Below are 26966 nucleotides of genomic sequence, written 5' to 3'. Positions count from 1 at the left end.
GCAAAGTTTTTGTGGAAGAAAAAGAAGAAGATGTATCAAGTAGTAGGACTATAAATGTGGAAGATGAAATGGAGAAAAACAGGCTATTCTGGGGAACTTGCTTTGAAGTAGGTTATCCATGAACTAGCATATGTTCTTTTTTTGTTTTAGAAAAATATTGTGTATTCCTTCTTTCAACATATTATGTTTGCTTGTGGTGTTTATTCTTTTTTTTTTTTTTGGGACATAAATTGTTTTCGTTCCGTCCATATATTGAAATGATATTACATTCATTAAGAGATTATAATATTCATCTATTTTAAAGAGATAAAAGATACTTGATCTACATCATTTGAATATACTTTATTATTTATCAATGAATAATTAATAACAAATTATTTATTTCTTCACTTAGTCATTTGGATATAATTTATTTTAGTAAAGTATTTATTAATTATTAGGTATTAATTTAAAAAATATTCACGACCGTTGTGTCCATTACAAAATTTGTGATTTCAATTATCCATCTCTAATTTATTATTTTTATGAGGGGTTTTGACCTCCAATAGGTGAAATATCTTGCGAAGAATTTAAAAATCCATATGAAATAATGACGGATCTTCTGTTATAAATTTTATGGCGCCGTAACTTTTTAAATATTTAATTATGGCGATTAATTTAGGGGTTAATTAAGTAATTAAAGTTATCTCAAATTTAGTGGAAAAGTCACTGGAACGTGTGTACATATTTATTGTAAAAGAAGAAGTGCAGGAATAAACGACCTAAAATAGGCAAAAGATCAAAGTCGGGAAATCTCAAGCAATGATCTAAATAATGCGACGCATAAATAGGGCACTGGGACACCCAGAATTTTTAAGCGAAAGGTCTGAAGAGGCATTGAGCTTACTGGCTATCGCATGACCATCACATAAGCTACCTAGGAATCTGAAAAAGAGGCTATGCGCCACATCTCCACCACATAAGGAGGTTTTGAAGCCAACCCCTCTATTCGATGGAATAAGGACCTTCTAAGCATCCAAACTCAGTTTCTTGAAGTAAGATCTTCTGTTCATTAAAGGTGGTCACATGTTTGTCCAGAGCATCAGCGATTGCATTACCTTGCCTATAACAATGCCTCACCAAGTTGTCGTGAAGTTGAACTTTCTGTTGCATAACTTCCACCTTAACTTGCAGTTCCCATGGGGCTTTATAGGTGCCTTCGATCAAGTGAACCAGAAACATAGACTTCATCTCCAAAATAAAATTGTTCTAATGATTGTAACAATACCAAATAATTATAAAATAAGCTGCCTGAGCTTTGCTGTAGTTTTAGTCAAGAACTAGATTTGTTTGGCAAAGACATTACCATATTGCCATTTTCCTTCCTAGCTAACAATACCTCTAATCCTAACCTTGCTTTAGAAAGAAATGTAGCTCCCATCAATGTTAAGAATAATAGTATTATCGGGGGCCTTCTGCCCTTCTCCATTTAACATGCAGCTAGCCAGTGTAGGTTTGTAGTTCATGCGAATATTATAGATAGTATTCCAGTTTCACTCACTATTCATGGTCCATAACTTTTTTGAGATGGCACATGCTTTTGGCAGTAGTGTTCTGAAGGAAATAAAAATACTCAAAGGAATAATATAAGCACAAGCGGAAGACTCAACAATGGCTATATAGAAGAAATTTATCAAACTAGAGAGAAAAGGTAGGAGACTTTACTTAATAACTCAAAACTCTTGAATCTCACTACAAGGAAAATATGTGACATAGCATCCCTATTTATAATACTAGAAACCAAAATAGACTAGGACTAGAAACCCCATGCTAATATGAACTAGACAAATAAATCCTAACTAAATATGAATTAAATAAATACCAAATACCAATCCTAAACAACTTTGGATTAGTAATCTTGGTTTAATTCCAACATAGCCTCCCCTTAAACCGAGATCTTCAACCTTGAGCGTGCCATTAACAATATCATATCTTGTGTAAGTCAACCACCTCGGACTCTCTAACAATTTCACGAAGTACGTAGCATCAACAAACTTGCGGAGTGCCGTCTTTAGTCGACTTGAGTTTCTCTTCAACAAGATTCAAAGTTAATTTGGCTTTCTAAATCTTCAAAATATCATGAGCATATTTGTTCTTCTTTTTGTATCCTTCAATAACTCGTCTTGATTTAAAATCATCTGCTTCTTCACTTGATTTGTACTTGGTCTTGTGTGCCCATCCGACTCTAGTTGACCTTTCAATAGGTGGTAGAGCTGTATCATCAACAAATGATTTTTCTTCAAGCTCCTCAAAATATACAATCTCAGATAATGGTTCAAAATTGATTGTGTCTTCAATATCCAGAATCATGCACGTCAATTGTGGATTTGGACCCTTAATTATTTCTGCTTCAATTTTGGGTAAATCATCAAAAACTTGCTCTTGATGAACTCTTTTGCTTCTTTCATCACTAGATTCATCTTCAATACCTTCAAACAATTTTTCTTGTGTTATAATGGCGGGTACTTCTATTCCTTTTTCAATAGCCCCACATTTTATAGACCAATTATGTCTATTACATATTTCATTACTTAAAACACTAGTAGCCTCTACCGAAAGAGCATCAGTCCCAATCAAATTATCCTTTTTAGCTATCCCAGAAATCATTGATAAATCAATTAGAACATTATTGGATTCTGCGTTGCAATCAAATACATCTATACCACAACAAAAAATTACCTCTACCTTCTCTTCTTTTCTTCATAATTTCGAATTCGGCCTTCTTCATTTATTTCTCCCGGATTCGATGACTCTTCTTCATCTTCCACGGTTCATCCTTTGTTTGCAATGCCTCATCCACTATCTCGTGTTTCGTCGATTCAATGACATCTCATATGCCACCAATTCATCTTCTAGATCATCAATTCTCAACGTATTAAGATCCCGCGGGTTGCCTCAATCCGTTTTCTTAATGTGAAATTCTAATCTCTCTTAAAGACCGCAATATCTTTTAACAACTTTAACTTCTTCCAATACTTCTCCGTTGATTTTCATACCATTAACAATTTTCGAAATTCTTACAAAAAAATTCTTTGACGAGATCTCGTTGGTTTCATCTGACCAACTCATCTGTCTCCAAACCTCTTAAAGTTTCTCTCTCTCACATCTCAAAGACGTCTATATGATTTCACCAAAATTGTCCAAGCATCTTTTCTTTGATTTTGTATGCAAATATTTGTTATATACGTACTGACTTTGCTATTGAGGTAATATAATGCCTTATAATTTAATCGCATATCTTTCTCCAATTGTGTTTTGCTTCATACCAATGTTGTGCATGGGGATTTCCATGAATCCTTTATCAATAATGACCACTCAACAACATTAAAAAAGTTCTTCATATGTTGATACCAACTCTCAAAATTATTTTTGCCATCAAACACAAAAACGGGACAATCTGGTAAATATGGAATATTCATATTTCTTTATGTGTCGGATCTCACACAAGGCTTTGAACGGATCTCACATAAGCTTTGATCGGATCTCTCACAGGCTCTGATACCAATTTGAAAGAAATAACAATACTCAAAGGAATAATATAAGCATAAGCGGAAGACTTAACAATGGCTATATAGAAAAAATTTATCAAACTAGAGAGAAAAGGTAGGAGACTTTACTTAATAACTCAAAACTCTTGAATCTCACTACAAGGAAAATATGTGACATAGCATCCCTATTTATAACACTAGAAATCAAAATAGACTAGGACTAGAAATCCCATTCCAATATGAACTAGACAAATAAATCCTAACTAAATATGAATTAAATAAATATCAAATACCAATCCTAAACAACTTTGGATTAGTAATCTTGGTTTAATTCCAACATGTTCTTGTTTCCATACTTATTGAAACACCTGGTCTTTCATAATTTCCAAATCATAAAGAGGGGGAAGTATGAATGATAAAATTGTGGACTGCATTTTGAGGTTTTGACTACTGTCACTTCTGAAGAGTTCCCTCAAAAGTAGGTTCAAGACCTATAATGTCAAGAGGCTTAATCATGGTATTTCAGATTCTCTTAACTTTGTCACCGGTGGCATACACATGGTTCCATATGTCTCCTGCTAGGGAGTAAGCAACAAGTACATCTGGAACCATGGTGGAGATTAAACCTCCCCATATTGTCATCCTCCCAAAGGTAGCTTCTTGTTTTAATTTGAATCTCCACATGAAGGATACTTTGAAGAGGATTTCTTTCCTCCAGATTAAGTTCATACTGTTTTTCCTTTGCCTGAGTGTATTCCAGGCTGAATGGCATGAGAATCTACCTTCAGCGTTAGGTCCTCCAATAGGCTGGTCTTGCTTTTCATTGTGACCGGGTTCCTTCAAGATTTCTTATATAATGTTCTCAGGTAAGTTGTCCCTGAGCATGCTGATGTTCCAGCCACCATCCTGAATGAAATAAAAATACGCCTAATATCTGTTGTCACCTTAGATATCTCAAAAGTGTATTCATAACCTTGGTTGAATTGTGACTTACCCTAAATGCTGCTTGTACAGGATCACAATAGTAGTAGTTGTTGGCTCGATTTTTATGAAAAGTTTCCATGGTAAAGCATAAAACTTTTGCTACCAAAGAACGTCAAATCATGTGTCCCCACGGGAATATAGCCCAGTCTATCAAGCGGGGATCATTCTCCACTGATCATATGGTGACCAGTGTTTTAAAAGGCGAGGGCGTAAGGCGGGGCGTTTTACGTACGCGCGGTGAGGCGTAAGCCTCGAGGCACGGGCGTAAGCCCCATGGGGGTTTTAATTTTTAGTATTTTATAAAATGATATAATTATAAGAAATACTTTTAAATAGGTGAAATAGCATAAAAAATTGAAGAAAACTATGAATAAGTGATATATATATATATATATATATGCTCCACCCCAAAAAAAAACTAATTAGAACAATCTATTATACGTCTATATATATATATATATATATATGCTCCACCCCCACAAAAACTAATTAGAACAATCTATTATCGCTACTTACAAGTACAAGTATTTGCTCGTTACTTACTTTTGAGATAGTAGAAGACAAAAGATAAATAATTGAAAAATAACATATATTAGGCATTCTAGCAATAAAAAAAGGTCTTGACTTTTAAATTTAATGTTTCAGTTCCTTTTTAAAACATTTGAGTAATTACATGTTGACTTTTGAGAATTTGGGCATTATACTAAGGACTTATTTAACAAATTTCATTTTAGTTTGAAGAAGTTTTTACGCCCCAACACCCCCCCCAACAAAAAACACTCGCCCCCAACGCCGGCGTACGCTCCCGAATTGCTTTGGCGTACGATTTTGGGACTTTCGCTGCACCATCGCCAGGGCATTTTTGGTACGCCCCACCCCGAAAACGCCTTTTAAAACATTGATGGTGACTCAATATTAATGATGTTAGAGTTGAATCGTATTCCCCCAAAGTAAAAAGTAAAGGATATGCTTATGTTATAAAGTGAATTATTTAATTTCTAGCTTTTAAATACTTTATGCTCACTACAAGAAAGTATAGAAATGACAACAAAAAATTTAATATTTGGCAACAACTTAGTTTTATTGTTGGCAAATGAACTTTTTTGTTGCCAAACAATTTAATTTTGTTGCCATAATATTGATTATTGTTGCAAAAAGTACTTTTGACCAAAAAAAAAAAAAAAAAAAAAGTTGTTGCACGCCATTGCAATAACAGCCGTTGGGAAAAATTTATGCAATAATTTTTTTTTTTTTGCCAAAAGTACTTTTTGCAATAATAATCAATCTATGGCAACAAAATTTTTTTTGTTGCCAATTATCATTTTTCTTTAGTGGCTTACAAATATTTTAATGTTTCACCATTATGAATTCATGTGTTGTTAAGTATCGCCTTAGTCTTACTGAGAGAGTTAATGATAATTCCCTAGTAATGAGGAAGTCATGCTCACGCTTTCTTGAGGGACTCACCTTTGACTATGTCGACATTTTTGGTATAGGTACGGATAAGTTATGCCATTTTGTGTTTTGATGATTTGACAAACATGACTGGCAGGAACTGCGCATCTCGATCGTGTCTTTTTTTTAGTGTCGTACGATACATCGCACTATTTGTAAGTACCGCGATATGTTATCTTGGCTTAGCGCAGAACCGCTGCAACTTGCAGTTTCTGCTAGAGGAGCTAAACTTAGGCTAAAGGTAATATCAAAAAGATGAAATGCCCCTATCCATCACATGCTTCTCACATCTTATATATATATATATATATATATATATATATATATATATATATATATATATATATATATATATTGCTACTCTATATAAACGGGAATCTCAAATTTTAGTCGTACTCACAGGGGTACTTTCGATATTTTGATTCTCTGCCTCTGATGCTGTAATGTTGCTACAGCCTATACGTGGCTGCTACTACAGTCCTTTTCCCTGCATACTCCCGCTTTTCACTTTTGTCCTTATTCGTTTTTAAGGACTACTCTACCTGGACTCTCATTTTTGGTGGACCTCTTCTTGGTCTTATTAGGTTACATTTTACATTTTTTGTTATTATATTTTGATAAAATTTAAACAATTTTGAAGTCACATTTTCAATTATCATTTTAAATTAGTTTACTCCACGGGTGTATTTGTTACAAAGAGAATTTTTTTTTGCATAAAATATTTTCGTAGAAAATGTTTTTCTGAAAAATAAATAAATTCCTTACTTATTTTCTGATGTTTGGTAAATAAGCAAAGAATATTATCTAAAAAATATTTGTATGTAATATAGGCAAAGACTATGTGGATGCGGGTGGGGATAGGGGAGTGGGGATGGGGTGGAGGTGGAGGTTGGACGGTGGAACTGTGAAATATCATATGAAATTTTTTTTTTTTTTTTTTTTTTTTTTTTACTTTCACAGGGTCATTTTTTTCAGGAACTTGTTTTCTTAGAGAAAAAGTTTTTCAAAAAATTTTGATAAACCAAACATGAGAAACTTAAAAAACACTTTCTAAAAATGTTTTCCTCTGCACCAAACACACCCTATATATTTACTTCAGTTATTAGTTAGTAATAAAGATTATTAGGTTAATTTGTTTAAAGATTCTAAACTAAATTTATATAAATATTATAATACAAACTAGAAGTCATTGAAAATTTTGGCGTATTAGTTAGATGTTATGATTATAGAAGAAGAAAACACGAGCTATTGTTAGTACGGGGAAAATAAAATACATTATTAAATCTTAAATGAATATATTACTATTATATATAAAGGACAACAAAAGGGCTTTTGTAGTCCTCACAAAACTTTTTCAAAAAATGTCAAACTTTTCAATTAATTACTTCTAGGTCCTAACCTTATTTTTTAAAGTCAAAGTTATTTTTTGTTCTTATGATCTACTTTTTAAAAGCTGTCGAACATACTGCCTTATTTACCTGTTTTCTATCTGGTATCTGATACCTATTGGAGCTCGCCTAATCCAGATTTGTGTCGCATAGGGCCTAATCGGGGGAAGCACTCCCTACCAAGGATTTTTTCATACCCAGGCTCGACCCGAAACCCCTGGTTAAGGGAGGAACAACCCCATCCGCTGCACTTTATTTTCCCTGTTGCTTTCTTCTATTGATATTATCTATTAACCTAAAAAATAGTCATTTCTTCGCTAGATATTCTTGCTTCTTGTTTTCTTCATTTTCATTTGTTGCTTATTATAGATTTTTACATGTAAGCATTTCTGTTACTTTATATTTCTGCTTTAATGAGCTCATATGTGTTTACCAAGATTAGTACAAAAATGATTTTTAGATAGTTTTAAAAATTATTAAATGATGCCATATAATGTAAAATAAAGACAATATTATCAGTTAAGATCGGATTATCTTTAAATCTCTTGTTTGGTTAACTAAAATTAATCTTTTAAACACAAAATGAGTTTGAAGTAGGACAGAATTAGAGTGTCAGCTACCGATTTGATCGGATTCGGTAGCACTTTGGTCCAAATTCTGTATTTGTCTTAAAGTTCATTAACTATGTACAAATTATTAATTTAGAACTAAATAACTTAAAAAATTAGAATTCGAAATTGATATATTTCAAATTATGGTTCCACATTTAATTTTGAAGTAAATAATTTCATCAAAATGAAAGTTAAGATATTGAAGGAGTGAAATGAAAGTTTTGCTTTTATATATTGAAAATATACTTATTTGAAATTTAATTATTACCAACATAAATTATATTTCTTTAATCAAAAATTACTTTTTATAGCTGGAGTTGGGCCCGGGTTTAGCACGGGCCTCGTGAAACTAGTATATATATATATATATAACATGTTACAATGCTTAACCTAACACTTGAAAAATTAGAAAATCACATTCTCACAAGTGTAGCCGCTACTGTTGGTTTTGTGCTATCAAAAACAAAGCTTCATCAAACTCAACGGACCATATCCCAACAACTGAAGATGTCTTAGGTCCTAGGTTTGTTAAGTCTTTGTCATTTTGATCTTTATTTGTAATCCTACTCTACTTTCGAGAAGTGTCATTGTAGGAAGGTTTCAACCTTTGTTATTTTGGTTTCTTGGCTATAAATAGTCAAGGTGTGTTTAAGTACTTGGCTTTTAGTAAAGGTTGGGTTGGTTGCTTGGCTAGAGTTGGTCAAGGGTTGTAGCTTACAGTAGAGCTATTGTAAGAGGTGAGGAATTAAGAGGTTAATTTCTAGGTTGCAAGAGGTTATAATCTTTAAGTTGCTTAGTTAGTGAAGTTGAAATTCCACTTCGGCGGGTCGTGGTTTTTAATCCCTTGAGCAAGGAGTTTTCCATGTATTTACTTTCTATTTGTGTACTTGAGGGAACAGATAAAGAACCCCGTTCTCTATATTGTTTGGTGGACGCTTAGTTTTTATCAATTGGTATCAGAGCAGGTTCATTCTAAGAGGTTAACAACTAGAGATGATCTTCATCATGGCTACTCCACCAAACCTCGAGGAAGGACAATCAAATACAAGACTCCCAAGGTTTAATGAAAAGTATTATGGGTGGTGGAAGACTAGGATGCATGATTATATCATGGTTGAGAACTCAGAGCTTTGGGACATCATCTGTGATGGTCCTTTTATCCCTATGAAGACTAATTCGGAGACCTCAAAGCCAGTTCCAAAAACAAGAAAAGAATACTCTGAAACTGACAAGAAATCCGTGGAGAAGAACTACAAGGCAAAGAAGATATTGATTTGTGGTATTGGACCAGATGAATACAATAGTGTTTCACCTTGTGGATCTGCTAAGGAGATATGAGAAGCTCTTCTAACAACCCATGAAGGAACTACTCAGGTAAAGCAGTCCAAAATAGATTTGCTTGCTGCTGAGTATTAGCTTTTTAAAATGAAAAAAGATGAGTGAATTCACGATATGCACCATCACTTCACCTCCATAACCAATGAGCTTCACTCTCTTGGAGAAATTATTCCAACCAACAAGCTAGTCCAGAAAATACTCTGTGTTCTACCAGGTTCTTGGAAAAGCAAATTGAATGCAATCACTGAAGCCAAGGACCTGCAGATACTAACTATTGACGAGCTTAGTGGTAACACTAAGACGTATGAGATGAAGAGAAAGAAGGATCTTGAAATAAGAGAGCCAAAGAAGGAAAAAAACCTAGTTCTCAAAGCTTCTAAAAGTGACACAAGCAGTGATGAATCTGAGATAGAGTACCTCACTCAAAGATTTCATAAGATGATCCAAAGAAATGGTGGGGTCCCAAAGAAAGAAAGCTCCAACAGGAACTTCAAAGGAAATGATTGTTGTCACAAATGTGGGAAGCCTGGAACTTCATTAAAGAATGTCCTCTTCACAAGCAGGATTATTACAAAAATGCTAATAAGGTGGGTAAGAGGAACCAGGTCCCTGACAAGAAGTTCAACAAGAAGGATGTTGCTGACAACTTAGTATAACAAAAAGGATGTTGCTAACAACTTAGTAAAATAGGTTCTGGCTGCTTGGGGAGATTCCTTTAGTGAGTCTGAAGATGAAGATGATGTAAGAGACACATCTATGTTGGCTATTGACAATGAAAATTTAGATTATGAGTCAATATTTGCACTCATGGCCGAATCTGAAGATAATGATGACAATGAGAAAGGTGAGGTAAAATTTTTTGATGTTTAGAAAAATCTGAAAAGTTACTCTAAAAAAAAATTGATATCTTTAGCAGATGTGTTGATTGATGCCTATCATAGCCTTATTAATGAGAAAAATGCTCTAAGTGAAGAAATTGATTAATTAGAACAATTAAGGGATGATTTGGCAGTCACCGTTGTAGATCTAAAGGAGCAATTTGAGAAAGTAACTATAGAAGATTCTCTGTTACAAAGCCAAATGAAAAAAATGGATGAACACTCCATCTAAAGGGAAACAAGTGGCCAGTGAGACTTACTTCAAGCTTGAAAATGAGCTTAAGAAAATCAAAATAAGTGTCACTACTGAGCTAGAGAATAATAAACAACTTCAAGCGGATCTGAAAAGGGTTAAAATTGATCTTGACAAGTCACTTCATTGGACCTGGTCCTCTGATATGGTTGATGCTATGTACAAGAGTAAGGGTGGAAGGCAAGGCAGTGGTTTTCAAAAAGCCAAAGCTCCCTACAATCCTCATGGCAAGTATGTTACTGTGATTGATAATTGGATGTGCACTTATTGTGATTGTGACCAAACTGGCCACTACAAGGATACATATAAAGACAAATTTCAGTCTTTGCAGAAAAAACAAGATCTTTCTTTGAAAAGAAGTCTAAGGCTGAGGGACCTGGTCCCCGAAAGAAGAAAAATGTGTTGCTTGCATGGGCAAAAAAAAAATCTTAATTCACCCGTTCTATCAGTATAAGGGACCCAAGCTGGTTTGGGTTCCTAAATCTACTAAGTGACTCTGTTTGCAGGCTGAAGTGAGAGGAGGCAGTAAAAAATGGTACATGGATAGTGGCTGATCGAAGGATATGGCTGGAAGAATGGATGATTTCCTGTCACTAAGGCCTTCCAAGGTGGGAATATGTCTTTTGGAAACAACAAGAAAGGATATATTCTTGGCATTGGCAAAACTGGCAAGACACTCTCTCATGCGATTAAAAATGTCTGTTATGTAAATGGCTTGAAGTATAGTTTGTTAAGTGTGTCCCAAATCTCTGATAGGGAAATGAAGTGAAGTTCTTGTCCTGTCACCAATCTCAGATCTGGTGAAGTGGTGTTGATAGCAAAAAGATTCAAGAACATCTATGTTGAAGATTTTGATTCATTAAATGGTGGTGACTTGACATTCGTTAGTGCTATAGATGATGATCTTTGAGATGTGGCACAGGCGACTAGGACATGCAAGTTTTTCTCTGCTGAACAAGCTTGTTGCAAAGGACTTGGTCCAATTTGTGGGCTGCCAAATGTCAAGTTTAAAGATCTCAAGGTGTGTGATGCATTCATAAAAGGAAAGTAGGTGAAATCCTCCTTCAAACCAAAAAAAGAAGTGAGCGCCTCAAGGCCACTAGATCTTCTTCACATGGATCTGTGTGGACCAATAAGGGTTCAAAGCAGAGGAGGAAAGAAGTATATCTTTGAGATTATGGATGACTATTCCAGGTTCACTTGGATTCTGTTTCGAAGAACCAAGGATGAAACATTCCCTGTGTTTGTGGCCTTTGTGAAATAGATTCAAGTGAAGTTGGGAAATCAAGTGGTGAGTATTTGATCTGATCATGGTACTGAGTTTGAAAATGCCAAATTTGAATAATTCTGTGCTGAAAATGGTATAAGTCATAATTTTTCTGCTCCCAGAACACCTCAGCTAAATGGTGTTGTGGAGAGAAAAAACAGGACACAAGAACAATGCTGATAGCAAGTGGTGTGTCCAAAAGTTTTTGGGCTAAGGCTGTAAACACTGCTTGCCATGTGATCAATTGATGCATGATCAGGTCCTTGCTTGAGAAAACTCCTTATGAATTGCTAAATGGGAGAAAGCCCAAGCTGACCTACCTAAGAGCCTTTGGATGCAAATGTTTTGTTCACAACAATGGTAAGGAAACTTTGGAAAAATTTGACGCAAAGAGTGATGAAGGAATATTTCTTGGTTACTCTTCTCATAGCAAGGCATACAAGGTCTGCAACAAAAGAACTCAGTGTGTAGAAGAAAGTGTGCATGTGATCTTTGATGAATCAAATGAATTGGGTGACAAGGGGACACACGATGATGAAGATGTAGATGGGGAGTTTTCAAAGGCTCCTGATAAAACTATTGAAATCTCCAATGGAAATACTGAATTGATAGGTCAAGTCAAGCAGGGCAATAAAAGAGATGGAGTAGAATCTCCGTAAGGCACAAGGGAATAGGTCCCTCCATTACCTCACTTGAAGCTGAACATCGGGTAGCTGATGCTGTGTCAGGCACTCCTGGGGATGAACAAAGAAGCAAAAGTCATGCCTCTGTAGATGTCAATGACGGATCAAAACATGGATGAACCTGGTCTTTCGAATCCTGAAGTCCAAATATCCAACTGGAAGCACAAAGGTTCTTATCCACTCAACAATGTGATTACTCCCTTAGACTATTCAAACTAGGTCTAGGGCGAGAAACATGTTTGCCTTCTCAGCCTTTCTATATCAAATTGAACCCAAGAATAACAAGGAGGCCTTAAAAGATTCTGATTAGATAGCTTCTATGCAAGAAAAGCTCCATCAATTTGAGAGAAACAAGGTGTGGCACCTGGTCTCCAAGTCTTTAGACAGAACAATGATTGGGACTATGTGGGTGTTTCACAATAAGCTTGATGAATTTAGAAACACTACAAGGAACAAGGCAAGGCTGGGGGTTCAAGGCTACAATCAAGAAGAAGGTATTGACTATGATGAGACCTTTGCTCCAATTGCAAGAATGAAAGCAATTAGGATTCTTATTGCTTTTACATCTCATATGGAATTCAAATTGTTCCAAATAGATGTGAAAAGTGCCTTTCTTAATGGTTACCTGAAGGAGGAAGTCTTTGTTAAGCAACCTCCTGGTTTTAAAAGTCATGAGCATCCTGAGCATGTGTTTAAGCTTGACAGGGCTCTTTATGATTTAAAGCAAGCTCCTCAGGCATGGTATGAGAGATTGTCAAAGTTTTTTCCTGAAAATGGCTTTACAAGAGGAAAAATTGATAATACTTTATTTCTAAAGAAAAGAGGAAGGAATCTGTTGATTGTGCAAGTTTATGATGATGATATAATTTTTGGTGCCACAAATGATTCCCTTTGTGAAGAATTTGCCAAGCTCATGGGAAGTGAATTTGAGATGAGTATGATGGGTGAGCTGAACTTTTTCCTAGGGTTGCAAGTAAAGCAAACCCCAAAAGACACCATGATCAGTCAACAAAAATACATCAAGAAGCTACTTAAAAGATGTGAGATGGAAAATGCTAAGCCCATTGATACAACTATAGCCACTGCTACTTGGTTAGACATGGATGAACCTGGTTCTTTGTGAATGAAATCATGTATAGGGGTATCATTGGGTCATTACTGTACTTAACTGCCAGTAGACCCGACATTTTCTTTAGTGTTGGGTTGTGTGCAAGATTCCAATCAAGTCCAAAGGAATCTCATTTGAAAGCTGCAAAAAGAATCTTGAGGTATCTTAAGGGGACTTAGGACCTGATCCGCTTTTATCCTTTAGGAGATAATTTTGACTTGGTTGGATATGCTGATGCTGATTATGCTGGATAATTGGTGAAGAAGATCACTTCTGGAATGACGCATTTTCTGGGATCATGCTTGATCTCATGTGTATAAAGAAACAAAATTGTGTGGTTCTTTCTACTGCTGAAGCTGAGTATGTGGCTGCTACCTCTTGTTGTGCTCAATTGATATGGATCAAACAACAACTTGAGGATTTTGGTATGCTTACTGAGTGTGTGTCCTTGTTGTGTGATAATACAAGTGAACTTAATATGGCAAAAAATCCAGTGCAACACAAAAGGACCAAGCATATTAATGTAAGACACCATTTCCTAAGGGATAATGTTAAAAAGGGGTTGATTTGTATGAAGTTCTGCAAGGCAGAGGAAAGGTAGTAGACATCTTTACCAAGGCACTAAGCAGGAAGCACTTTGAAAGAAATCATTTGGAGTTGGGCTTGATTAAGGTCAACTAGTTGCCTTTCCTTAAAATCCCCTCAATGATTGGTTATGTTAAGAGGAAAGGTACAATGCTAAAAGTGTTTTTTGGTGGAATCTAACTCACTCCTATACTGTTACAGGTATACACGTATGGCATCTTCAGGATAACATAAGTAATGAAGGCATTGCATTTTTCAGAGTTTTTACCTGTATCTTTAAAGACTGTTAAGGAACTTGGTTCCTGTAGTTCAGGTTAGTAGTCTCTTTAAACTATCTAAAAGTGCCATGTCATTAAATTTCTCCGGCCTCAATTTCAAACTTAGAAGCCCAAATGATACACCTTCTCGAACCGACTCGACGTGTAAAAGAGTTGTTTTTAACACCCAATCAAAATCGGTTCCTTGTTTTCTTATTTAGCCTAAAAAGTATCTATCTCTCTCCTCACTTAAAATATTTCAGGATTCAACCATGTCTCATAAGTCACAACGACTCCTCCTTTTCCATTGCACCAGAAACAAACCCCACTCATTCACCTTCCAAAAACCCAGCTTCATTAGACCTAAAAATGCATGATTCACCCCTAAAATCCCAAATCTTCACTGACCAAAACCCCACTGCCACACCACCACAGCTAACTATTTCAGGTCCCTTTACGACTCACAAGAGTCAAACCCCAAAGAAGTTTTTGTCTTCTTTCTCACCCCTAACTGAAAAACTCGACTAGGAGGAAAGTGATCAAACTCTGTCAGTTTCAAAATTCTTTCAAAACACTGAGGACCTTGATGAAAAAGAGGATGGATTTGAGGTTTCTAGTCAAACTGTGGGTGCTGAGGTTATGGGTACAGAGGATCCAAGCGGGGTTGCAGAAAAATCAAGTCCCGTTGTCATGCATGAGTCTGCTAGTGTTGGTGGTGCACATGAGCATAAAAATGTCACTGATAATGGAGATTCTGTGGAAAATCCTCAAAAATCAGGTAATTCCAACTTTTTGGTTAGTCATAAAGGAGTAAAGGACTCTACTGTAGATTTTGATGAAAACCCGTATGAAAAGGGATTTAGTGTGTCTAATATTTTGGAGAGTGAAGTAGATATTATTGCTGGTTTTATTGATGCTATGAATGCCAAGGTAGTTAGTACAGAGAGTCAGGGGGAGGAGAGTCAAGAAAAAAAGGTTAGTGTACCAGAAATAGGGTAATTGAATGAGGGACCTGGTCCCTCAAAGAAAGATTTGAATGTTGTTGACCCTAGATTTATGTCTCGTATTATTGTGCCTTGGTGAGAACACTCTCTTGAGAAGGAACCTGGTTCCCCCAGTCCTTCTCAAGTGGTTGACTCTGACGATGATATCATTATAAGCACTGTTTTTTAAAAGAACTTCTGGTCATACAAAACATAGTGGTGTTAATGTAAGAAATCATATTGCTTCTGGGCCACCCACTACCAGGCAAAGGAGCAAGGATAAATGTGAGGATGCCCTTAAGGCCAGTAAAGAGAAAAGTGTTAAAAAGAAAAAAAAGAAGGTTGGTGAAGAGTGGTAAGAGAGATGAAGAGGATGTCACAGTGTCTGATAAAGAAGAGGAAGTGGAACCATCTACACTAGTAAGGAAAAACTCTAAGAAGAAAAAAGAAGAAAAAGGAATGAAAGCTGTGGCTAGAGGTGGCAAAATGGGTTAAAAATATGGTTATCCGCCCGATCCAACCCATTTTAAATGGGTTGGATACCCTATCCATTTAATATGGGTCCAATATGAGTCAACCCATATTATCCACTTAAAATATGGGTAAATTAATGGGTAAAATGGATAAAACCCACAACATATAGAGTGTGTTTGGTATGAAGGAAATGTTTCCAATTTTCCCATGTTTGGTTGGTCAAAATGTTTTGGAAAATATTTTCTCTAGAAAACGAGTTCCTTAACCACCCCTCTACCCCCACCACCCCCACTACCTCCCTTCCCACCCCTATAACCACCAAAGCCTACCCCTATCACCACCTACCCCCAATCCTTACCTCTCACCTCCCTACCACCACCCCTATCTCTCAACTTTGCAAAACTAGACATTTTGTGAAAGTAGTAACTTTCAAAAATAGCAACTTTGCAAAAGTAATCACATTACAAAAGTAGCCGCCTTTTCAAAATATTACTTGCGAAAAGTAGCTACTTTTCAAAAATAGTCGTTTTGCAAAAGTATTCACTTAAGAAAATAGTCACTTTTAGAAAATAGCCACTTTGTGAAAGTAGACACTTTTTAAAAATAGTCACTTTTTGAAAGTAGTCAATTTTCATGAATAGTCATTTTGTGAAAGTAGTTACTTTAAAAACTAATGCTTTGTAAAAAGTAGCCATTTTTTAAAATAGCTTCTTTGTGAAAGTATTAAAATAACCATTTTTGAAATGTGCTATCTCCAAGATAGTGGTCAATTTTGTAAAGTAGCCATTTTTTAAAGTGACACAAAAATGGCTACTTTTGTAAAGTGGCCATTTTTTGAAAAATGACAAAAAAGTTGCTTATTTTTGCAAATTTGCATTTTCGGTTGTTTTCCAAGAAATAAATTTTTGCAAAAATAACCATTTTTGTGTCACTTTATAAAAATGGTCAATTTACAAAAATAGCCATTTTTTGTCACTTTTAAAAAATGGCTAGTTTACAAACATAGTCACTTTTTGGGGTTGTCTTCAAAGTAAAAAGTAGTCATATATGAAATAGACGCTTTGGGAGGGGGGTGGGTGAGGGTTGGGTTGAGCGGTGGTGTGGGATAAGATGGAGTTGGGGTGGGTAGGTGAAGATGAAGTGCGTTCGAGGGTGATCGTTGGGTGAGGCTGGGATTTGGTTGGGGAGTGGGTGGTGGGGGGTGGGGTTGGGTGGATATTTTCCAAAAAAGATTTTTTTTGAGGTCGTGTCATTGAAAAGGTTCGAAGTTCTATTCTTCCCACAAATGTTGAGGTGCAACTATGTACTAGGGATTGGATTTGTGGACAAAATGGTAAATTAATCTTCTCCATATTGGCTACATGAAGCCAACATCTTTGAAGTAGCTTTGGATAATATGGATATCCATATTATCCGACGGGTAACCCATTTTTTAACCGTGTTAAATATGGGCGGGTCGGGTAACTGATCCGTTTTTTGTCAACCCATTTTCGACCCGACCCATATCCGACTCGACCCACCCGTTTGCCACCCCTAGCTGTAGCAGATGAGATTGAAGTAGAGGTTGACAAGGAGAAGAGTGTGTCTGGCTCTTCTAAGAAAAGGAAACGCAGTGAGAATGAGGAACCGGGCTCCTCCAAGAAAAGGTAAACGATTAAGGAGTTGGAATTGCAGAGGCAAGAAAATTTGAAAAAGTAAAAGGTGCTACTGGGCAGAGTGTTTGACTGTGAAATTACTGAAAAACATGGAATGAAGGAGCTGTTGGAGATTGTTGAGTTTCAGAAGTAGGAGCATTTATTTGCCTTCCCGTCTCCTAATGTCTTTGAGGATGACATGGCAGAGTTTTTTATGCCTCTTTAATTTACGCTGATGACTCCACCTTGGTCATGACAGTAAATGAGTTAGAGTTCGAGATGGACGAAGCAAAGTTGGGTGAAATTCTTGGTGTCCTAACTGATGGACTAAAAACAATTGAAGGGAAGGCATCACAAGCTTTCAAAGATATGATTATCAAAAGGGGAGTATTTGCAACTAGTGAGAGGCTTTATAAGAAACATCTTAAGCCTGAGTATCAGCTCCTTTTCGAACTTGTCAATAAAGCGCTACTTCCAAGGTCGAAAAAGGAGATGTATTGCCTCTATTGCGGACCTGGTCCTTCTCAAAGCTCTAGTAACTTTTTAATCTATGAGTCTGCCTACTCTAATGATTGAGCATATGATCAAAGTGGTTAATGCCAGAGAGGGTAAGCACGGTCTCCCATATGGCTTTTTCTTGACAAAGGTCTTTGGGCACTTCTATGTTAAGACTAGAAAGGCCGCTATGGGGACTTGAAAGAAGATATTCGCCATGGGGACTTTATAGGAATGTGAGTGTTTGGAAAAGAAAGGGTTATTGGCTGCAATTCAACTATTTCTAGCCTGATCGAGGCTCGGCAGCACCGCGTAGAAATTGAAAGGCTCCAGCTGAGAATGCCATCCTAAAAGCAAAGTCGGCCGCAAAGGACAGAACGATCCCGCATGAAATGGTGACAGCTAATGCTGCGTTAAGGGCTGGAAATGCTGAGTTGAGGCAAAAGCTTGATGTGCTCTCCAGGATCAGCGGGCTGCCAGTGAGAGATGTGATAAAATCCTCAAGGCTTTCGCTCCTTAGTTCCTTCTCAGCTTGTCCTCAATGTCCATGTGCCTTTAGCCCATTCCTCCCCTGTTAAACTCTTGTTTTGTGTACTCCTATCCTTTTGATGACATTGGTACTTTTGACATTTTAACTATCACAATTTGTATTGCTTTGACTGCGATGTCTTGGATATTATTATGTTAACTATATTTCATGGGCAATTACTCTAGTTTATGCAATACTTTCTATCTGTTGTTCTTGTTTTTGCTCATGTTGTGTTGCCCCAGTGGCTATGAGTTAATGTTACTAAACTTCTTTGTGCTTGTGCCGTTTTTATAACTCTTTCCAATGATGCCAGAAGGGGGAAGTTTTCTAGGGGGGTAAATTGATATGCTGATGCTGAATGTTCAAGGGGTAAATTTCAAATGAAATGGATGCTAACATGTTGTTTAAGTCTGATCCGCAGGGGGAGCAAGTGGAGAACCTGGTTCTCAGAGATAATTTCATTTATGGGTTTGTCATCATAAAAAAGGGGGAAATTGATAAGTTATCCCATTTTGTGTTTTGATGATTTGACAAACACTTGAGGGACCAGGTACTTGATCAGGACCCCTGAGTGTTGTATAGTTAACGAGCCATAACTGTAAAGCTGCGATACTATTCCGTGCCGATCGACATAATTCAGAACACGGTACTTGTTGCTAGGCTAAACTTCGATTAAAGGCCAATATCAAAAGATGAAATGTCCCTATCCATGGTCACATACTTCTCACATGCTCCCCAATATATATACAACATGTTATAATGCTTAATCTAACACTTAAAAAATCGGAAAATCACAGTCTCACAAGTGTAGCCGCCACTGCTCGTTTTGTGCTATCAAGAACAAAGCTTCATCAAACTCAACGGACGTATCCCAACAACCGAAGATGTTTTAGGTCCTAGGTTTGTTAAGTCTTTGTCATTTTGCTCTTCATTTGTAATCCTACTCTACTTTCGAGAAGTGTCATTATAGGAAGGTTTCAACCTTTGTTATTGTGGTTTCTTGGCTATAGTCAAGGTGTGTTTGAGTACTTGGCTAAAGTTAGTCAAGGTTGGGTTGATTGCTTGGCTAGAGTTAGTCAAGGGTTGTAGCTTACAATAGAGCTATTGTAAGGGGTGAGGAATTAAGAGGTTAATTCCTAGGTTGCAAGAGGTTGTAATCTTTAAGTTGCTCAGTTAGTGAAGTTAAAATCCCACTCTAGTGGGGTCGTGATTTTTAATTCCTTGAGCAAGGAGTTTTTCCGCATAAATATCTTGCCTTATTTACTTTTTGTTTGTGTACTTGAGGGAATAGATAGAGAACCTGATTCTCTATACTGTTTGGTGGACGCTTAGTTTCTATCAGGTACTGCAGACGATCAGACATCCAATTCTCTCATGCTTCACGAACTTTGGTGAGCACCACCTTTTCTCTCAGCGGAGGCACACATATATTTCCTTTTTAGTATTTAATTTATTTTTGTGTGGGATAGCCGAGAGCTCTTTTGTCTCGTGCACCCATCCTTTCTTCATATCTTAGAGGTTTCATAGACAGTAAGGTCATGGAATTTATTTCTTTATCGATCTTTATGACAATAATTTGAAGTTAAATATTATGTTTTAAAACAAGATTTTAAGGCTACGTGATATTGCTAGTTAAACTTCCATGGTTGCATATAGTTTCTTTCCGGGAGTTGCATATTTTGTAAAGTATATATGTTAATGATAGAATGTCGGAAATAAGAGAAGACATATTAGATCCAATCTGTCACATTAGATCCAATCTGTCACAAAATTGTGCCACATTCAAAATTGTGACGATTGAAATTTAATCGACTTTTTCTTCAAATTTTCGCTCTTTCTGTGAGTCAAAACCAGGTCAGAGGCATTACTTCTACTGAAATTATGGGGCTGTTATTAGTCCATGTGAGAACAGAATCTTTGTTATCAACAAAAGTCATACCTAAATTCGTTGCTTCTTACAAATTTGATTATCCTTTTGGAGTCACACTAATTAAGGAATCTCTTGAAAAAGTATATAAAAATAATATAGTTGACTTTGACGTTTATGTCATGAATCCCTAGTTTAATTAGTTTATTATTTTTCTTAATCAATGATTGCCGATCTCCATCCACTAATTGCCACGTTAACGTGTTGAAAATATTCCATGAAATCCAATTTCTTAATTTCTAATTTCCTCACGGAATATAGTAAATAATTTGTGAAAACGTTTCTTCTTGAATACTTTACTTAAAAATCTATAAGTCACCTCGACCAAGCATATGTCAAATTAATTGTTAACTGAGATTATGGTAGTTTAGATCTATTTACGTAGTAACTACGTCTTAACGAACAAACAAGTGAAACTTATGCACGGAGCTTAATTCATTTAATATCTTAAACGTTAAAAAAAAAAAAAAAAAAAAAAACGTAAAGGGGAAAACAGAAAATGACAACTCCAATCAGCTTTATTACACCAATTTCCCCAATTTGTATGGTATTTTTTCTATTTATATATGTCCAGAAGAACAGACACTGTCTTACAAATAAAGTTATTTAATTATTTATATAACTTTACAATCTTATTGAATCTACATTTATCTTACATTAGAATTCAGCTTCATGAAGTTTTAATGTGATGTTTTCTCTTCTGAACTAACTTCAATTATTATTTCATAATTGATATTTTCATCCACTATTACTCGCATAATATGGATTACAAGTTAAATTAACTAATATTGCAAACTTTGTGTTGATGAGTCGAATGCTGTCTCATAAAATTGAGGAGTGCATTGTTTGGTACGTGATATTATGAACTTGTTGAAGGTTGACTTAGAGCCGCTTTGGATTTGGATTTATAGGCTTTAAGGCATTTTTTTATAAGTGAAAAAATAAGTTGGGGTAGTCCAACTTATTTTTTTTGGCTTATAAGCTGTTTTGACTAATAATTCGCTTTATAAATAAAGTTAAATGGGTCAATTATTTTTTTGAGCCTTATTTTAAGTACAAAATGACTTTAATTTCGGGCCCAAACACTCAAAAAAGTGAAAGCGAACTTATAAGCCAACTTATAAGCCAATCCAAACGGGCTCTTAGTTAGCAGTCTTAGATAATTGAACCAAAACTGGTGAAATTAAAGATATTTAAAAAGATTTTTCTGGAAAAAGAAAGGCAGAGAATAGAATAGCCGTAACTATCGTAGCTAACTTGGTGGATCTAACTAATCTCTTCATATGATGCAAATATCTTTATTATTGAACTCCTCAGAACATAATTCGTTAATAGGAAAGATCGTTAAACCTACCACTACGAACCATAATTTCCGATACTTATCCATGTCCAGTGACGGATGCCGTTTTTGCTGCCGGTTCAACTGAACCCAATATTTTTTACATAGAGTTATAATATATTATGAAATATCACTAAAGTTTTAATAAATTCTAAATTTGAACCCTTAATTTTAGAAGTTCAATATTAGAACCCTTAATATTGTGTTAATATCCGTTAGATCGAACCCATTAAATTTAAATTTTGTGATCCCCTTCGTCTCCGAAACCTTAGCAAGTTGAGCTTGTCATTGATACTTACGATATATATTTCATTGCTTCTTTGATAATTGTGTTTACTTTGGAAAATCTTGTTAACTCATCAATATTAATCTCTTTATTTAAAACCAAACAATACGAAGTAATTAACTAAGGTCTTTCTTCAAAGAAAGTGACACTTTCACTTTTAATGTATTTATTGGCTAGACAGCCTTTATTATTAATGTTAATATTTGTTTTCCCCCTAAAGCCTAAACTATTCTAACTGAAACCAAAACTTCCACGTTACATAAAGCAACAAAATTTCAATTTGGTTAAAGTATCAGTTACAAGATTCCCTATGGCTATGTGGTTATTGGGTAAATATATTGGCGGTGGAAGGAAGGATGGTTACTCCTCTCAGTAAAAGTGATTATCCAATAATTTATTGCTGTGGTTAATCATTATAACTTGTAAGTTGTGACGCACGAGTTAGCGTCTCAAGAGTATTGATGTTGGAAAGGATCACAAATTTATGAAAAGAAAATCACTAGAATTGCAACAAACGTAGGCTTAAAACCATTGTTTTAAAATACAATTGGTTCAGCGCAGAACTTACATGTCTAGAAGATGAAAGTGGTGGAAATGAGGATCTTTGAGATGGATGTGGGCGTACTAAGAGAGATCAGATTAGGAATGAAGATATTCAGACAAGGTGGGAGTGACCTCGATGGAGGACAAGATGCGGAAAACGAAACTGAGATGGTCCAGGCATGTGAAGAAGGGATGCATGGACGACCCCGTTCGAAGATGTGAGAGGTTGGCTATGGATGGTTTCAGGAGAGGTAGGTATAGGCCGAAGAAGTATTGGGAATAGGTGATTAGACAGGACATGATCTTTGCTTCAGCTTACCGAGGACATGATCTTAGATAGGAGGTTATGGAGGACACGAATTAGGGTAGAAGTTTAGTTAGGTCGTAGAGTGTTGTCTAGTTTTGCCATTGTTATTGCTAGTCGTAGTATTACTCTTGTAGTTTCTGATTATTCGATTTCTATTATTATTTAAGGTTCTTGTACTTTGGTTATAGTCGTATTTTGTTGTAGTTTCTTGTTACTCGATTTCTGTTATTACTATGTTTTAAGACTACTCTGGCATATGTTGGTTTCTTTTTCTCTATTTGCTTTGTAAGCTTTTAAATTGAGCCGGAGGTCTATCGATAGGGGCGGACGCACATGTACCCGAGGGGTGTCATCCGACACGTCTTGATCAGATTTTTTAATTTATTTATAAACATATAATATTATGCAAACAGAATATAGGTTAAATATGAAATAGATGACACCACTTAACACAACTACTCCGGTAGCTCACTGGCAGCGCGTCAACATTCGCATTGAGGTCATGATGAGACGCCTCTTCATTTTTTAAGTTTTTAAGGCTATCTAAAAATAAAGAAGCTAACAAGGATTGAACTGATCCGACTTTGAAAAACTTACTTAAATCTCTTTTACAATTTGTGACATCTGGAGATTAAAGTTGCTTCGCAATATTTGGAGATTAAACATTTTGTGTGCTGTTCTCTTCAATTATTGTTAGTTCTCTTAATATTTTTGCATTCTTTTTTGCTTTCTACCTAGAATTTCTTGAAACTATCCATCGTTTTCTTTTGTGGTGAAATTATTTTAGGTTTATCTTAATCAATATTTTAATTTTGTAGTTCAGCATTGGTTTATTTTTTTAAATAATGACATCACTATGGTAATTTATTAATTTGTTCACTAATTCTTTAAATGTCGACACCGCTTATGAAAAATCCTGCGTACGCCACTGTCTATCGAGAATAACCTCTCTATCTTTCAAGGTAGGAGTAAGGTCTGTGTACACACGATTCTCCTCAGACCCACTTATAAAATTATACTGGATACGTTGTTGTTGTTGTTGTTGTAATAAATGCACCTTAAATGTTGAACTTATAGAGCTTAAATCCATCAATTGGCCTCGACCTATCAGCCACATATAGTTACCATTGTTTTAATAGATTATCGATTAATACTCATCATATAAATTCAAATATTTATAATTACTTCTTAAGTCATCGGATCGTGTAAATATTTCTTACACTATGTAGAACTTATTAATTCTTTCGAGAATATTGATAAAGAAATGGGTCAACTTGAAGCATGTGAACAAAGAAGAAACTAGCGCTTAACATAATGTCTAATCAGAACTCCTAATTAAGAAGCAAGTTGGAGTTTATAATATTAAAGTTGTTTAGCTGTTTTCATGTGTTTGGATTGGTACTCTGTCAAATAAACACTCTTAATATAAGCTGGATTACTGGCTCTCTATATATAGAAGATTTGAGAACTCATAATTACGTGAGAACATTGGGGAGAATACGAATAACAGTATTAGAATTAAAGAGTGAGAGAAATGGAAGGAGGATTGAGGCTTTTATTGTTCACTATAGTAGTGTTTTTAGGAATAGGACATAGCAATGGTCAATTAAGGAAAGGTTATTACAAGTCGAGTTGTCCACAAGCTGAGCAAATTGTTCAAAATATCACTTGGAATCGTGTCGCTAGAAATTCTGCATTGCCCGCTAAGTTCTTGAGGATGCATTTCCACGACTGCTTCGTTAGGGTACATATTGTCCATATATTGTTTAAAATTTGATCGTTTGGTATTTCTCAATCGTCGTTTACATTTTATACATCTTGTGAAGTATGCAAAATTTTGTATAATTGACGTCAGTTTATTATCACAACTTCTATGGACTGATAATAGGCATTGAGGCCTTGTTTACACGAACTCAGACATGTAGTTTTCTTGAATCATGACATTCGAGTTTTATTATTGGAATTGTGACCTTGCTTGTCACATGTTACAAAATATCTTCTTCATTTGCTTAGATTATTTAGTTACTCCTATTTTTACTATTTGATTCTGATCGAGGGCCATTTATTTGGTGTTTTCTAGGGTTGTGATGGTTCAGTATTGATAGACTCCACATCAAACAACACTGCAGAGAAGGCTGCAATACCAAACTTAAGCCTCGGCGATTTTGATGTGATTGATGAAATAAAGACTAAATTGGAAAATACTTGTCCAGGAGTTGTATCTTGTGCTGACATTTTGACATTAGCAGCTAGAGACTCAGTTTCTTTCCAAGTAAGCGTAGTCCCGTGAGTTTAATTCCCATGCACTGATAGTGTTAACTAATTTTAAATTATTAGATCACATATAAGACAACTGCTTTCATCCATAGTGGTTAACCTGGAAAATACGATAGATTACCTCTTGCAACATACAACATGTTTAAAATTCTTTATATTGTCAGTGATTATTATATAAGTTCAATTTCATTAATGAATATAAATGTATAAAGTATAAACTATCACTACTACTAGTTTTCACTAGTTAAATATTCTTGTTATGTCATACGAGTTGTTGTTAGGATGAGGATCTAGACACACCTAATGCAGCAATTTTAAAATCTAAAATTTTCATAACCAATTGACATGATGTGGTGATGCAGTTCAAGAAACAAATCTGGGAAGTGCTAACTGGAAGAAGAGATGGAAGGATTTCAAGGTCTTCAGAAGCACTCTCTGATATCCCTTCACCTTTCTTCAACTTCACTTCCCTCAAACAGTCCTTTGCCAACAAAAGCCTCACCGTTCACGATCTTGTGGTTTTATCAGGTACTTCTTAAGCTGATGGCATAAAAATTTGTAATTTAACTTGTTATAGTATGTTATAGTACTATCCGATTTACCATAGTAGGCTTACTTGTACAATTAAGTTGATGGTGTAAGAAATTATAAACTGTCGATGTATAAAATTTAAACTATAAATTCAAATAGAGTTTGAGTTATGTGCACTATCAATATAAAATAAAACTTATACAATCAGGTCATTTAAAAGATAATTTCAGGTAACTCTATTTCATAACATTGTTAATATTCAATTAATTGCTATAACAAGTTAAATTACACCAATAATATTAAAATCGTTACACTGTCAATACAGATAACTAAATCCATTCAAATATATCTGACTGGGAATCGTGCGATTTTGCAGGGGGACATACAATTGGAGTTGGAAATTGTAATTTCTTCAGCAATAGGCTATACAATTTCACAGGAAAGGGAGATACTGATCCTTCCTTAAATTCAACATATGTAGCTTTCTTGAAAACAAAATGCCAAAGCCTTTCAGACAACACAACAACTGAAATGGATCCTGGGAGTTCTTTAACGTTTGACAATAATTATTTCTCTGTCTTAAAACAACAAAAAGGTCTTTTTCAGTCAGATGCTGCACTTTTGACTAATAAAGGAGCTAAAAACATTGTTGATGAGATGCTTATTGCTGGAAAATTCTTCACTGAGTTTAGCCAATCAATGAAGAGAATGGGAGCTATTGGAGTTTTGACTGGATCTGCCGGAGAAATTAGGAAAAAATGCAATGTGGTTAATTAAATTAATTAATTCTTGAAATCAAGCCTTTTATTTGTGTGTTTGAGTGAATTGGTTGAGGTTTGTTTGTTTCTTTTTCTTTAGCTGTACAATGAAAATAGAGAGAGATAAGAGTAGTGGTGAAATTTATTTTCGCGTGCAGGCAGCAATTTGAGTGATGTAATCTTTAATTATTGTTTCAATAACTGATTTGTTTAATTTATTTCCCCCGCCTGAAAGCAAATCACAAATTTGGTGCATGAAGAGTGATAAACAATCTCGTCACCGGATTTGAACTTGAATGTTTATTTTTATTCAATTAAACGGTCTATCATGATGGTGAACTGATCACGACCCAATCTTTTTTTACCGCAGCACCTAATGAACCACAATTGGATCATTTGCACTTTTGTCCCTATTTTGTGCTGGTCTTTTAATATTTGCCCTTCAAAATTGAACTTATGTCTAGAGGGCAATTTGCAGGATTGCCCTTCGCTGGGGGTGGTCTTTAATTTTTACCCCTCCAAAATGGTGGTCTTTAAATTCTGCCTGTG

The 26966-nt window shown here is 35.5% G+C and overlaps 2 protein-coding genes across 2 annotated transcripts; both read left to right on the top strand.

Moving 5' to 3' along the window:
• Positions 1-11345: 11345 nt before the first annotated feature.
• On the top strand, positions 11346-12360 carry LOC132035021 (uncharacterized). The gene is made up of 2 exons (XM_059425343.1): positions 11346-11455; positions 11961-12360. Exons 1-2 carry the CDS (start codon positions 11346-11348, stop codon positions 12358-12360), a joined length of 510 nt encoding a protein of 169 aa, XP_059281326.1.
• An 11989-nt stretch (positions 12361-24349) lies between these two features.
• Positions 24350-26707, top strand: LOC132032383 (peroxidase 3-like). Its single transcript, XM_059421992.1, has 4 exons — positions 24350-24595; positions 24932-25123; positions 25491-25656; positions 26036-26707. The coding sequence occupies exons 1-4, from the start codon at positions 24386-24388 to the stop codon at positions 26434-26436; spliced, it is 969 nt and encodes a 322-aa protein (XP_059277975.1). The 5' UTR covers positions 24350-24385; the 3' UTR covers positions 26437-26707.
• The last annotated feature ends 259 nt before the right edge of the window (positions 26708-26966 follow it).

The sequence above is a fragment of the Lycium ferocissimum genome, chromosome 10 (genome assembly GCF_029784015.1).
Source record: "Lycium ferocissimum isolate CSIRO_LF1 chromosome 10, AGI_CSIRO_Lferr_CH_V1, whole genome shotgun sequence".
Taxonomy (NCBI): domain Eukaryota; kingdom Viridiplantae; phylum Streptophyta; class Magnoliopsida; order Solanales; family Solanaceae; genus Lycium; species Lycium ferocissimum.
This window is presented reverse-complemented; position numbering and strand designations above follow the sequence as displayed.

What these genes read in the sequence shown, in the direction of transcription:
- LOC132035021 (XM_059425343.1), top strand. Translation starts at nt 11,346, where the DNA reads ATGTGGCACAGGCGACTAGGACATGCAAGTTTTTCTCTGCTGAACAAG. An exon ending in TCAAGTTTAAAGATCTCAAG is followed by an intron (nt 11,456 to 11,960) that starts GTGTGTGATGCA and finishes ATGCATGATCAG; the next exon opens with GTCCTTGCTTGAGAAAACTC.
- LOC132032383 (XM_059421992.1), top strand. Translation starts at nt 24,386, where the DNA reads ATGGAAGGAGGATTGAGGCTTTTATTGTTCACTATAGTAGTGTTTTTA. An exon ending in TCCACGACTGCTTCGTTAGG is followed by an intron (nt 24,596 to 24,931) that starts GTACATATTGTC and finishes GGTGTTTTCTAG; the next exon opens with GGTTGTGATGGTTCAGTATT. An exon ending in GAGACTCAGTTTCTTTCCAA is followed by an intron (nt 25,124 to 25,490) that starts GTAAGCGTAGTC and finishes GTGGTGATGCAG; the next exon opens with TTCAAGAAACAAATCTGGGA.